Raw genomic sequence first — 14952 nt, 5'->3', positions numbered from 1 at the left:
GGGCAGTGGTCGCAGAAAAAACAGGTAGAAAATGTCTGGTTGGTCTGAATTTTAAATAAGCTTCCTATGTTCAAGCTTTGTAGCAGCCTCTCAGTCAAGCTAGCAGGGTGTAAGGCTGCTATTCCAAAGCATGGCTCTGTTTCTGACAGCCTTGCTCGCTGTCATCATGAGGAACAACAGCAGAGGACGCACGAGCTCGCTCCTGGTGTTTTCGTCTGGGGCTTTGGGGTTAAGGCCGAGGAAGGTGAAGCTGTGCAAAGTTCGCTGCTGTGTTTCGGCAGTATCCCTCCCTGCACTGATTCATTTTCTTCAACGAGATTTCGGGAAACACTCACACTCCCTGGGAACGGACTGCAGGCGTTTTCTTTAATAGGTATATTTTCTGGCCACAAGCTATATGTTCAAAACCTATGGGAACGTTTGTGTCTATCTATGTAGATAGCTATAGATATATACAATGATATGTAATAATGCTTGTTAATATTTATTCTGTGCTTATTAGCAAGTCGAATTTCGTATTTCTGTATTAATTACTGATTTTCAAGACACTTTAACTTGTATGTGCAGCAAGTCTCTTTATTTACAGGCTCAGGTGGAAGGCTTTAACTATGTTGTCACAGGCAATTCCACAAAGAACGATGTTTGAGATTTTGTCACTTAGTTCAGGTGAATGAAATGAAAAGGGACAAAATTCCTGCTTTTGGTGTAAGCCTCTCTTTCTTCTTCCCAAAGGTTAATCTTTGATTGCAGTGCTGTGCATCCAGGTGCATTTCATTTCAGGAGTTCAGTTTGGCTCCCGTGTGCAGTGAAGAGAAGTGAACCTGCAGAGCTTCTGCTTGCAGTGCTGGAAGCCTGGAATATAGACGGTGAATGATGGAGGATGATCTGGTAAAAACAGCTGTGTTTTGCTCTGCCTAACTGGTGAATCTGGGGGAGAATTCACAGTTCCTGGAAAGTGCATTTCACAGGTGAATATAAAAATGTTTAATACCAATACTGACACTGGGAATTGTTTTTAAATGGCACATTGTGATATATAATATTGTATATATTAAAAACAAACACACAGAAACAGCACCATCATGGACATTTCAAACCAGACATTGAAAATGTGATGATTTTTCTAAACCACAGATGCCTTCTGCTGTAGCTCCTCCTGTGTAGTGGGATCACTGCTTGTTATGATGTTTGACATAAAAGCTGAGGAGGAAGGTGCCTCTTATCTTTACAACAGTTTTGGAGTACAGTAACTAAAGCATGAAGCTATGTATTGAATGTTGGGAGGGGAAGGAAGAGTCCTTTTGCAGTGTCCTGTTAAAGATGTATCTAAGTTACATAGTTTGGGTAGTGGAAGCAGTGTCCATGCCTCATTAGCCTGGATGAAGCCCTTTGTTAATAGGAGCTGTGTTATTTCTGATGGACCAGTTAGTTTCATGGCAATGCCGTGTGCTGCACGGCTAGATCCTAAGCAGTGATGGCATGCTCTGTATCTTGAATAGAGTGGAGGTGGTGTGATCTGTTAGCTTCAAAATGGGAAGAATTCAAAGTGTAATCATAGACCATGGTTTTGTCACTTCCTAAGGGCGTTAGTGTTTTCTTTTTTTTCGTTTGTTTGTTGGTTTGTGTGTTTGTATTCATATAGAATATTTTGAATTGTCTTGGATGTAAGATATGGAACAGTATTTGTTAGCTTGCCGTGGGTGCTGAAGCAGTTGATTTTGTAATTGCTGAAATTCAGTAGGTCAGGGCTACCTTTTGGGGTAGAAATGCTTTTATAGAATGCTGTATGGAACTTTCTTTTTTCCATACTAGACCTTCAGAAGTAGAGGACTTAAATGATGAGCTGTGTTAGAACTGGACCTTGGAAAATGCCAATGCGTGTCTGAACCATGTTTTTCCAAAAGGAGATTTGAGAAGAATATAAATAGACTCGAATTGGGCCTGACCACAGCGAGTTTGGTAGTTTTAGTCACCTGCTATGTATCAAGGGTTAGAAATAATTTTGGTGACAGTGGCTACACACACTTATTTGCAGTGCTCCACAGCGCCACTTGTTAAAGCAGAATTCTTTACCAGAACCACTAACATTTAAAAGAGAGCAATTAAAGTCCTTGAGAGAAAAATAGGGTGTCTCCACATTCCTTTCTGAAGTTTCTTCCTTCTCTGTTCATTTTGCTGCCCTTGACTTGGTTTGTACACCATTTTATCCAGAGTGGTAACATCCCTAAATCTTGAAATGAGGGTGATGAGCCTTGGTTCTGAGATGTGAGTGACTTCTTCATGGACGTGCAAGGTTTACAATTGCTATGATCTAGCTAAGTGTTGACGTACCACTGCGAATTGAAAGGGTGCTGAACTGCTTGCAGTGGTTGTTTGGGTGACTGTAGGTGCCTGTATGCAAATAAATCTTAAATATACTTATATTTGCTTCTATAGAAATGTGCTTTGAGGACGTTTTATTTATCTTTTCATTACAACTAACTTTGTTTGTAGCAGAATCTCCTATAGGAAAAATGAGTTTGGCAGAATCTTCCTGAAGGCATTTGGAGGGTGTTAAATTTCAGTTGGACCCAGGTGGGTGTTACCCTTTTTTGGGTTTCTGCCTGTTCCACCAGAAAATTCACATGTGCTCCTCCTCCTAAATAAAAATCACGCATAACAGATTGTGCATAAATAATTGATGTTTTTGGATTTTTACACATTTGGAATAGTCAAAAAAATCATCAGAGCTTACATTGTTTCTAGTGAAACAATTGCGTGTTGTGGCCAGAAATAATGCATGCTGCTGCTGCTAGATTTTGTTGTGGTTTCCATTTTTTCAGTTTTATAAACTTATATTTTTTTATGAATAAATATGTTTGGGATGGTTTTTTGTTTTGTTTTGTTTTTTGTTTGGTTGGTTCTTTTTTAAGGAATACAAGAAAATGTCCTTACTGCAGTCTTCCATGAGTCTCACTTGCAACATTTCTGGTATTCTCTTGATTCTAAAGAACAAAAAACATTTAAAATAATGTGATCTGTGTCAGAAAGTTCTAAATTTTCATATACAATTGTATTTTAATTTGTAGATCTGAAACTACTCCAAAGCTCAATTATTTGGAATTTTTAAAAATAATTTTTTCTTGAGAGAAGTCTTGAATTTTCTTATTTAAACATTATACTCGTTCATCTGAATTGAAGTTAAATTAGTTTGCTAGCTTCCTGCTGCAAAATTGTATTGAGTTACAAGTTAATGCAATGGAAATGCAACACCATTCTTGTAATAGAAAGCTGGGGAGGCAGGATTTGAACTGCTCATTGTGAGTCATTCTGTGAGCAGTGCCTGAGATTGTCTTTATTTCCATTTTCCTGTTTGTCTGGCCAGCCAGTCTTCACAGGTTGAGTAAATTAAATTTATATTGTTTCCCTTCCCTTCCCTTCCCTTCCCTTCCCTTCCCTTCCCTTCCCTTCCCTTCCCTTCCCTTCCCTTCCCTTCCCTTCCCTTCCCTTCCCTTCCCTTCCCTTCCCTTCCCTTCCCTTCCCTTTTATTTTTTTGTAGGGCAACTGGAGCCTTATTTGCAGTGATGAATGTGGTCCAGAAGTACACAGTTTCTTCTCTCAGCTGAATGAGAAAGAAACTTCTTTTGAACTCATTGAGGCTCTGCTAATGTACATCAGGACTCTGAATGTCTTGGGAGTTGTTCTTGCTTCCTTGCCTGGCTGGAACTTGATGTATATATACAATGCAGAAGCCTATAGAAATGAATCCAGGCTTTGGTACAAGCCACTGTGTTTATTGTATTTAATCTTCTTTTCCAAAGGAAACATCTGTCTGTGTGTAAAGACAAGAGTTGCATAAGTGACTTGGAGAATTGGATTGATTTGGCATGAAAATGAATGGGTAGAAATAATTATGTTAGGCAAAGAAGAAAGGAAATTTACACAGTAACAGACTTTCTTGTTTTCATGTTGTAGAAAGCTGCCAGTATAGAATTTCACTTCTTCATTCACAGATTCCTTTGGAGGAACAGTGTTGAGTGTTTCATCCCATGCCTCCTGGAGTAATGCAAGTATGAGAGCCTTTTCTGTGTTGACATTAACATACTTTGTGCTGTTGCAGAATATATTGTTGAATTTTTTGACAGAGGTTATGTAGTTTATCTGGCAGAAGATCCTTAACTTTTTCAGACCAACTATTTCAGTACACATTTCCTGTTTGTACAGGCTATTTTATCTATTGCTGTGGTGGGGACCAGCACTACCATCAATGATGTGCTCTATCTTATAGACTGCTGCAAATGAAACAGCTTTTTGTTTTGTAAATGCTGTTCTTTGGAATGCAAAAAAGGTTTTCTGAACACACAAAACTGCCTTGTGTTCCCATAGTCACAGAGCTGAATTTAGGACTCTAGCTCCCTGAAGACAAATGTGCATTGTCTTTAGCCATTCCATACAGTTACAAACCACGCTGGCATTTCAGTAGGCTGCTTTTGGTCATCTGCATTCATGTGAGGTGTCACTGGGTCTCCATGCGAATTTGAAATATGTGAGCTGCCAAATGAGTATTAAAAACACAGAGCATATAGCCAGTGGAAAATAGGAAGAATTTTGTAGTCTATTATGGCTCCTGTCTTGCTATGCATGTTCTCTGAGCAAATTACGCATAGGGATCTCACTAATTGCATTAGAATTTTAAGCTTTTAAGACAGCTCTGAGAATCTCATTCTGTGTATAGCCCAGAGCACTGCTTTATAAATAGTGTGGTGCTTTAGTTTCAGACAGATGGCTAAGTAGCTAAAGCTTAGCTAGTCCAACAGGGGCGGTTTGCTTCTTAGAAGCAGTGTGGCTGCAAGGAAGAAAATAAGAGCTGATTTGGCAGGACTTAAGATGAGGGACATCCGATATTCTGCTCTTTTTGAAACAGACAAAAAGTGAAGCTGTTCACTGCTCACAATAACATAACAAACTGCGCCATGGTCTGGGCATAAAAAACTAATTTGGAGTAGTGGAAAGGAAGAGCTGGACACGTGTGTGTGTTTTCTGTGCAGTAGAACTCTCTTTGAAGGGTGAGGCTTTGTCCTTCAGAAATACAATAACTTTGGAGAGCTCTCTAAAAACTGTTCCATGCTACTTCTGATCAAACATGGGAAGTAAATTGAGGAAACAAAGGAGATGCATGAATTCTTGGACATCTCAGTTATTTTGCTTAGGTGGGAAAAATAAGGCAAGACAGTTGTTACTTTTCTCTCCATCCTCGTTCTGTGGCCTGGAAGACCCTTCTTGCTGCTGAACTGCTCCACCTTCCCTGCTGCTGAAACTTGGGATCTTCTATTGGTTAAACTGTTTCTCGTTTACTAGAGCCATGGAAATTTTTTGCCAGTTGCAGAAGTCTGCACAGCTGTTACACTCACTGGTCTCCCTCGGGAAACCTACAGTGCCCCTTTCAGGTAGCAGTTGGAGCATAGCTGCTCTATCTGCTCTCCAGTTTCTGAACATGCAACCATAATTCAACTTTTTGTAACCTCTAAAAGTATCAGTTGATCAAAAACCTCCCCTAAATTGACCTGATTTTTTAGATCTAGTCTAGTAGATATTATTCTAGCACAATGCAGTGATTTTAAAAAATAATATTTGACCTTAAACTGATATTAGGCTACTGAAGCCATCATGGGTCTTCATGCCTTGAAGGTTACTTTCCTGTGGGGAATGTAGAAACAAAACCTGCTAGATCCATGGTGTCTAATAAGGAAAGTGTGTGTTTTGTGGACTTATGCAGAGAGAGATACCAACTAAATCTGATGCTATCAGAATGTGAAATCTGTGGTGTTCTGAAACATTTTCTATTGTCTGTTGCTCAGTACATTGAGCAACATTGTTGAACAGCCATTCCTGGGAGTTCATAATTTCAACCAGCAAGCTAAATGATCACTAACAATGCTGTGCCCGAGATAGAGACTTAAGAGCTCTCTCTCTTTCTAACAGATCTTTTTGCTACCAGAAAAACAATCTTGGAAAGTACGCAGCAAAAAAATACTTACTCTTAGTGATCAAAGCAGAAAGATGCAGGTGGAGTTGGTATGGAGCTGAGAGAAGAACAAATATGGAAGTGCTAATATGAGGCCATCAGAAAGCAGATTGTTTTCTCAGAAATGGAAGTCCTTCCTTAGCCATGTAGGAGACAAGTGGAAAGGGACGTGTTTGGGGCTGGACACAAACATGCTGCAAGCTGACTCTTTGCATGGTCAACTCATGCTAGAAACCAGACTGGGTACTGGCGATGTGAGGGCTGTACCCTCTGTGCGTTTACATTTTACATTTTCCCTGAGATAAGAATTGAGAAGAATGGAAAACAAATACTCTTAGAAGAGTACAGTAAGTGTGGATGGATTGACTAGGAAACAGTATTTGCTTGGGGGGCTGAGGAGGTGATACTTCATGCTGATGGAATGACCCATGATGGTGATCAAAGTGCATGTTCAAAAAAATGCATGCTTTTTGTTGTCTTCTCATTCCAGACTTCAAACTCATATGACACCTGAAAGGTTCTGAACGCCATTTTGTGAAATAGCTTTGAGCATCAAATTGCTGCAGTTGGGAGGAATGTAACATTTTTTGGCCAAAGCAATAAAACCACCACCTTTGGGTGCAGTGATGGAAGCAGAATGCACACTAAGAGGTACCACCGTTTGTCCACAAGGTAGTGTGTTAACAAAGGTGAGTCCAAGTGATTTCCCATGCAGGGTGGTCATTTACAAGCTGCTTTAACATCTCTCTTGCTAGATTGTGTAGTAGCTTTTTGTAGTAGATTGTGTGGGTGGCAATGTCTTTTTCCAGCTGAAGAAATATTTGAATTCCCAAGTGGATTTTCTTTCCTTTAATAAATTTGAGCCTTTAAACTTAAGGCTTGTTTTGTTATTTTACCAGTGACTGATGCTAGCTTCCAGCTTCCTGTTTTCCAGCTGTGGCACTGTTGTGTATGACATAGATTCAGTCTAGTGCCTAAGGCATTAACAGAGCTACTATAAAACTAATAAAAAGGAGAGATTAACTGTTGTGTATTTTTTTTTGTATAATTACTACTTTCCACAGTTTGCTAACCTGAGTTTTCAGTATTATGTGAAGTAGTTAAATCTCCAGTTTCTGAATATGCAAACATCAATCAATATCCTCCTAAAAAAGAAACTGAAGTGGGGGTTAAGCAGTCTCCCCAGTTTCTTCAAGGAACTAGCTAGAATATGAGTAAAAAGAAGCAAGGTTTAAAACAGTGATCTCAAACCTAAGCATGCTTTGTAAATATCACTAAATAAGCATTTCTTAACATTTCCAATAACTGAAATATCTATTTGATGACTTTTGTGGGAAAAAAAAAAGTGTAAAGAGACTACAATGCTTGTACATAAAGGGGAGACCAGAATAAAAACTGAAGGGATATGCATTCAAATTTAATGATCTGAAAATGGTTAGTGCTTTATTACTTCGCTGACAAGAAATGCATTTCTTTAGGATTTTGAGATCAGTGGGTACTAAAAAATGGATTTGATGGTGGCTAAGGAGTTCTTTGTTTGCTTGCTTTCCCATTTTATTGCTGAGGCAAGAAATGTAAATGGTCTAATTAGGCTGATGTTTTCCAAAGTATTTGATGCCTGAGTCTGTAGAGCATGTAAACAGTAAGTCTGCATTTTTCCTTGGTTTCTTAAGAGTTTTTAAAGATTATATTTGTGCTGGTTTTCTTTGGCATGCAAATTTGAGAGAGAGAGGGCAAGAGAGCGCAAGAGAACATGAAATTATGAAGCAGAGTTAATGCTTATGGTCAAATGGTCAGAAAGTTAGGGACACCTATGAGACCCTTCGATCTGTAAACAGCCACTGCAATTGTTTGACTTTATTGTTGCCAAGGGTTTGATAAACCCCATTCTGATGCCTTTTGAGGTTTCTTTCAATGTGGGACATGCTGTCTGTACTGCCTGTAGCCACCTGCTCCCCAAACCTACCATCAGTGAATGCAAATGGCCGGATTGTGTCCATAGGAATTGTGCTGGGAGCAGGTTTTCAGATAGCCTAACTTCACTCTCAGTCTTCCAAGCCTGGGATGATGCAAGGTACAAAATCTGTTTAGAAGTTATGGTGAGCAGTTGTGTGACTGGACTAGATATGTCATTGGCTGCTTTAACAGCCAGATTGTCAATCCTTTTCTTGCATGGACCGCTAATTCAATCTGTGTTCTAGAATGGGTGGTGAAGAAGCAGGAAAAAGATTTTGTGAACACAAAAGACTGAGCATGGCTATGCTTACGAATGACTTGGAAAGCAATAGTCCAGCTGAAAGGTACCAGTTCTGTCTTCCTAGAGAATGAGATTCTACGTGGACATAGCAATTTATGATCGTGTTTTTCATTCTGAGATGAGAGATAAATAAACAAGATAATCTATGATGAACACACAACCATAGAGGCATACCCTAAATATCTTCTGCCTTTACAGCTGTGTTCAGATGAAATTTTAGTGCTTTCTCATTTTCTTATAGTTGCCTAACAGACAGAAAAACAGATGTTGTGATGGCTGAGGTGCGATATAGGGCGATTTTGGAGGCTGGCATTAGGGCTTCATGATTAAAATTATGTTTGACTAATTCTCCTTAGAGAGTTACCTCTCTGGTTTTCTTTGTTCTTCACTCGTTGCATCCATAAAACGTGTTCTGTAAGCACTGTGCTTCTCCACTCCTTTTTATTAGCCTGAGGGAGTCTGTGTGATCTAAACATCGTGCTATGTGTCCTTTGGTTTTCTGGGTTTGTGCAGCAGGAAAGATGTGCAATAATGTGACATATTATTCAATTTTCCAAAATTGCTATTTTAAAACTGATGACCAGGTTCTGAATTTGCCACATGTCCTTGAGGAGCTTGTTTAGTTAATATGGCATGGCTGGCAGGATTCTGCAAATGATCCTCTCCCTTTGTTATTTTTTCTCTCTTTTTTTTTTTCCTAAATTATTTTTTTTCTCCTCATGCTGTTAGAATCATTGCTGCATTTATCTTTAACTTTATTTCTGGGCAAGATGACCTGAAAACAAGCCACCAGAGACTCTGGGGAAGTTTGTAACAAATAAGCTAATGAAAACATCCATTCTGACCTCCCCCAAAAGATCTGTCTCCAAAACAAATGACAGGAAACATACTGTGGTACAGCACATTCTGGGCAAACCTCTCGCTCCTCGTTTTTGAAGAGCTTGGGAGAGAAAAATACCTCTTTGTAGTAGTATTTTTTAGCTTTTTGCTATCCATGAATTAATTGGAAACTAAATGTAGAACTGAAATGCTTTGAGTGCAGAGGTCGTTTGAGAGCAGATGCCCATCTGCCAGTTGATTGAATCAGAAAATGCATTGATCCAGGATCCTAAACAACTGCTGTTCATGACCCATGGATGCTAGCCAGTCTTCTGTTCTCTGTCAACAGAAAGTTTGATGACTCAACCATTTAACAGCACTGGACCAGATAATAATCTAGATGTTGTAATCTCCTTGCTTGCTTTTGGGTCTACCCCAATGTCTGCTGCCACAAGGAGAAGAGGAAAATTCTTAACACTGAGGGGCACAATGCCTTCCACAAGTCATCTGTCAGCTGCCCTCTCAGCACCCAGAACATCAAGTATTTACCACCTTTTTTGTGTGTGTGTTTGGAAAAAAAGTAGCCTGCAAGCCTGGTTGCGGTGCCTGTGCAGTTACTCGAGGTGCCATGATGGCAATACCCTGATGTGCGCGGTCTCCTCTTGAAACCAGCTGTGTGCAACACTAGGGTTCACTCTGCCTGGGAAGTGCCCTAAAGAGATTTTTGTGAATAACCCTTGTATTAGCAAGGTTTCTTGCTGTAAGGACAGCCTCTTAAGAAGTGTCCCTTTTTTGAGCATGTGTAGTGGTTTCTGCTTAAACTGAAAACATGACACTAGGTAATTGCCATGAAAATCTACGTTAATTGGAACTTGAATAAGAGATACTATGTATTTTGCACCTTCCCTTAAGCGAGAGGCTGGGAAAACTTTATTTTTAAGTGTCAGAAACATGGCTGGAGGAGAGAAATGCTAAAGATTTGTCATTTGGCTCTGGCAGCATGCATTTTATGCCCATGACCAAATACCATCTGGATGTCTTTTTTTTTTTTTTTTAACTTCCCAGCCTGTAAAACAAAGGTGAAGAATTGCTTAAGTTTAGTTCACTGGTATGTTTGACTGTGGCCTGTTCCTTTCAAGATCTTAAGGAGCCACGTAGTTTTAGTTTGCTTTGTTTCTGTATCTTTCTGTTTTGGCAATAAGGATTATGTATTAAGTGTTACCTAAGTATGTTAAATCTGAAGAGCAAATTTAATTTTATCTTTAATTTGAACCATAACAGGTTCTCCCCTGGAAGTTGTGATATGTCTAATGTAATTGTTTCTGCTCTAGGATCAAGCTGAAAATGCCCCACAGCGTGGCTGCCTGCATCCCTGCTGTGCATGCTGCAATGGAGGCTCTCCATTTAGGTGACTAAAGATCTGGGGATCATTTAGCAGCTGGACCCACCAAACGAGCAAATGCGATCCATCAGCTCTCCAGGCCATCAGGTGCAGGCATCAGCCTGATGGCTGCTGATGCAAGGTTAGCTTGCCTCTGCTGGCTCATGCCGTCAGAGCTCAGGGGACAGGGAGCACTCACCGCCTCTGCCCCCAGGGACACCAAGTGCCCAAACAGCAGCTTCAAGCTGTCAGCTCACTGCTCATAGAGGCTGCAGAAGCCCAGAGCTAGTATCACCAGGAGAATTGTGGCTGGTGTGGAAAGGAGCTTTAGGCTTTTGCTGCAAGGTCAATAGTCTGAGCATATGTAAAATTGTCATGTTCAGGGTCTGATGGAGACAAATCACTGCCTGTTTCCACAGGAAGGACAAACAGCTCTCAGGAATAAAAGCTCTGTCATCGCCTGTTCCAAACCACAATGACTTTCATAGACAAGATAATCCAACTTTATTTTGGGCAAACTTCTTCATCGCTTTCTCTAGAAACAAAACAAACATTCAGCTGTGCTTGCACCCATTTATTGCCCCTTATTCTAGTCTTCTTAGGCAGAGGAAAATGAACACACTTGTGAGCCATTACTAGTTTAGAATCAAAACAAAGGGCACCTTAGACATGCACTTCAGTGTATTTTGTGAGGAACAAAGTAAATATCCCTATGATCATATAAGCAGGTATAGGATTTGGATTTAGATTTTGAAGCCATCTGTTGTTAGTTTTGGTTGTAGGAAGTACAAGGCATTCTGAAGAAATCTCAGCATTGTCTAAAACCATTCTCTGCTAAACAAATTTCAAGTTACAGAACCTGGACTCAGTGGGGATTTTTCTTTGTTGTCTAATAAACTGTGCAAATAGGCCTTGCTGTAGTGGTTTTCTGTCTATGCCAGGCAGTACTTTGTTCCTTTGCAGCCAGCCACTGTCTTAGTGCATGCTGTGTTGCACTTCATGGCCCAGCAGCTGAGGAGTTCTTTTGCTTATTCAGATGATGTGGGAACATGGAATACCTTTTCCAAGACTGCTGTATGTGATGGTTCTCGTGTCTGCAGAACCTGACGTGAACTGTGCCCTTAATCTGAGGCAGTGTTTGTTTACATTCCTATTCCAAAATAGTCACGCTTCATTATTCCAAAAACATGTGAGAGTGCCTTTTTAATTAGAATTCATTGAAATTATAGCCTGTGGATTCCAGACATCCAGAGCTTTGCTGGCTGACTTGTGTTTGCAGAAGTATACCAGTGCAAAAGGGATAAAAAGCCCCACAAAACTCCAGTGAGGTATGGTTTCCTCCTCACCTCTCAGACTAGGACCTGAGAAGTGACCTGGAACAGGAGTGGAGGCACAGATTACTGGTAAGGGTTTCCTACAGTCAGGCTGTTTTTACTGTTGTGCAGAAACTCTTGTATGAACAAGATGAGCAAAGTGCTCCAGTTCACACTAAATGTGTACGTAAATGTTTTTGTTTTGGGCCAGACTGGCTGGGCTCCCTTACCTCATGTATACCTGACCACAGGAAGAGCTACGCTGGCCGGGCGCAGCAGCAGGCAGGGACTGACTGCTTCTGTGCACACACTTGGTACTGCAGGGCTTCAGGAGACCACGAGGCATCTGTGGGAGCAGCTCTGTACAAAATTTCTGCTACCACGCCTGATAAAATTAACCCCCCCAATAACCCAGCAGGCATTGGATTATTCAGAACCAATAATTGGTTGTATTTACAGGGGCATGGGGGTACCGGTGTTTGAGTAAAGTTTAAAGTACAACATTTCCTGTATTTCTAATTAAGAGTTCTTAAAAACTGTATAAAGCTCAAGCATTAAACTCCCCAGTGCCATCTGCTGATGTAAGTGTTTGTGTAGGTTGGAGAATGGTTTCTCCATGGCTGTCGTTACTGAAAATCTCCAGCTTGGGAACTGGTACGACCTATTAGGGAAGCAGAAGAGATGGACATTGAAAGATGTGCTGTAGCGTTAGCCATGTTCCCTTTTTGCATCTGTATTTATTGCGCCCAGACAAAACTGGCTTTCCTTTGCTTGTCCCCCCAACTTCGTCTTATTCCGGTTGTGTTACTAACACAAGACTGGAAACCTGAAGCAGATGTCCAATGATTTTAAAGAGAATTATTCTTACAAATTTCAGTATCAAGCCTCCAGGTCTTAAAGATGATCTATTATCTGTTAAAGCTTTCTGTCTTTCTCTCTAGCTATTCCTGGTCTTCAAAAGAAGTCAGCATTTAAAGGGGAGATGAATACAAGGTGAGCACAAAACCAAGCTTAAGGGGATGGCCCTACAGCAACAGGCTGTTCAGCTGCTCACTGCCTCAGTCTTGGCATGGGCAGAAACAGAACTGGAATACTGGGAAGAGTTCAGATGAACTCTAGTGAGTTGGCCATGCTTTTGACAGCAGTTTTGCTGTGTTTTCCATGACTCAGTCCTGCTACTCCGGTTAAGATTTTGTTGATCTGTTCAGGTCTTTGTGTGGGTACTAAGGATTATGAAGTATGTGTACAATAAATATTGTATGATGCTGGCTGAAAACAGTTTTACTGGGTGTACTTTGATGTTAAGTCCTAGCTAAAGAAATTCCCTCTTTAGAGTAAATATGATTGTTCTCAGCTCTATAAAAAAAAAAAAAATGTTCTAATTTGCAACAGTAAAGTTATTATCTACTATTATCTACTATCTACTATTATCTATCTGTTACCTACTATTGTTTATTATCTACCTACTATTGCTGGAAAAAAGACTGTAAAACATTACCTTAATGCCACCAAGGCTGTGATGTGAGATCTCACTGGTTCTGATACTTTTGCAGTGATGGATTTTGTTACTCCCTAAGATGGCTATGCTTCTGGAGTACAGCTTGGCACCAGTCATTGACAAAAAGATTAAATCTGTCTTAATATTGCTTGTAGGAATTGTTTTAAAAATTGACGTTTGACATTTAAGAGTATAGTCAAGTGACAATAGTGTATGAAATTCTGCAGGTCATGTTCCTGTGTTGCAAGTTGCTGCTGAGATGGAGCTTCCAAGAGTACAGAGACCTGAGAATGACACAGAATGCAGGTTGAAGCAGAGGTGACATGGACTATTTAGCATCTAGAAATTACAGTATAGTTGATCTTTTTTTCTGTGCTAGTGTTTTATGTTTTAAGGAATGTTCAGCATGAAAGTTGTGCTTAACAATGTTAAGTCTGTTTTTTTACATCTAGTGCATCAGGGCAAATTAATTGGGAAAGCTTTAATCCCTGGCAACATTTCCTGTGCCAGAAATTAATAGAGTGGTCTAAACGAGGATTGACATCCTTAAACAACCTGGGTACATAAATTTGAAAATTAACTTGACATGACATGTATGTTTTCACAGTAAAAATTGAGGCTGAGATGAGTTTACTGTGTCAGTAAATTAAGCTGTGCTTTGTTTCAAAAAGCCAGCTTGTCAGAACACTCACATTTTTTTGTGCAACAAATTCAGTCATTTGAAATACAAGGCAAATGAAGCACCTGAGCCCCAGTAACTGAGCTATCTGTGATGGTCAGAGAAGCCCGTGAGCACATACTCCAATTCCCTCAGACCTTAATACACAATTTACTTTTAGTCAACTGGTCAGATCAGCAACCACGGCACCACTGGCTGTTCCTAGCTGTACCAATATAAGGTGCATTAGCTTTGTACCTTAGGCTTTTGATACTGCTAAACTCTCATGAGTGGCTTTTGAAACAGTTGCATTTTTTTTCTGTTTTTCCAGTTCCAAATGGAAAAGGAGAAGAGTAAGAGAAATATTGTCAATAGTGTCAAAACAATAATATGGAGGATAATACTTGTCAGTTGTTTACTTGAATTTTTATCTTGCTAGTTTGAAAGCTTCACAGAAATATTAAAAATGCTACCAACAAATTGCAAAGTTGCCATTAAGCCAACTTTTATCTTAATTTCTTCAAGCTGGACGTCATGCTTGCCTTCCTGTTTGTATGCACCATGCTGCATTAAACAGAAAACACAAACACTGTTCTTGCAAACTGCTCGATTTCAAAAGTCTGGTAATCAGAACAGAAAACACAAAGGCATAGAGAGAGATGAGAAATACACCATGTTAACTTTTGTCTTTGAGGTCCCGTCGCTTGGGAACAGCCTGTCAGAGTCAGGCACAGAGGAAATATGAGAATCTGTCTTTTATTGTACTGTTAGAGTAAATATGCAGAAAATTCATTTCCTCTACATGGTATTACTCAGGCAGCACTTCGCATAATGTATCTCAGGGTAAGAATGGAAAAACTCTAGACATAGAGAGATTTCCACCAATGGAGAGAAATTCAACAGAACTTCTACAAGATCTTTACCTGGAGAAAGCTTAAAGGGAAAGTAGGTGGAGGATGAGGCCTTCTCTCGAAATCTTTTCTGTGAGCAATATCTTTATAGTAAAGATTCTTTCTGTGGAT

General features: G+C 39.9%; 1 protein-coding gene across 1 annotated transcript; it reads left to right on the top strand.

Annotated features, from left to right (window-relative positions):
- Nucleotides 1-870: 870 nt before the first annotated feature.
- On the top strand, nt 871-10515 carry DHX9 (DExH-box helicase 9; the record flags this gene model as incomplete). Its single annotated transcript, XM_084291167.1, is given in 20 exon segments — nt 871-888; nt 3539-3712; nt 3714-3756; nt 3955-4013; nt 4017-4049; nt 4204-4277; nt 4904-4964; nt 4968-4982; nt 4986-5015; nt 5017-5045; nt 6495-6525; nt 6529-6582; nt 6586-6693; nt 7876-8078; nt 8206-8263; nt 8265-8304; nt 9430-9507; nt 9510-9621; nt 10412-10486; nt 10488-10515. Coding segments are annotated over 20 exon segments (1323 nt in total).
- Between the last annotated feature and the right edge of the window lie 4437 nt (nt 10516-14952).

The sequence above is a fragment of the Netta rufina genome (assembly GCF_964035555.1).
Source record: "Netta rufina genome assembly, chromosome: 8".
Classification (NCBI taxonomy): Eukaryota; Metazoa; Chordata; class Aves; order Anseriformes; family Anatidae; genus Netta; species Netta rufina.
The sequence above is the reverse complement of the archived record's forward strand: the minus strand, read 5'-3'. Positions and strand labels throughout refer to the sequence as shown.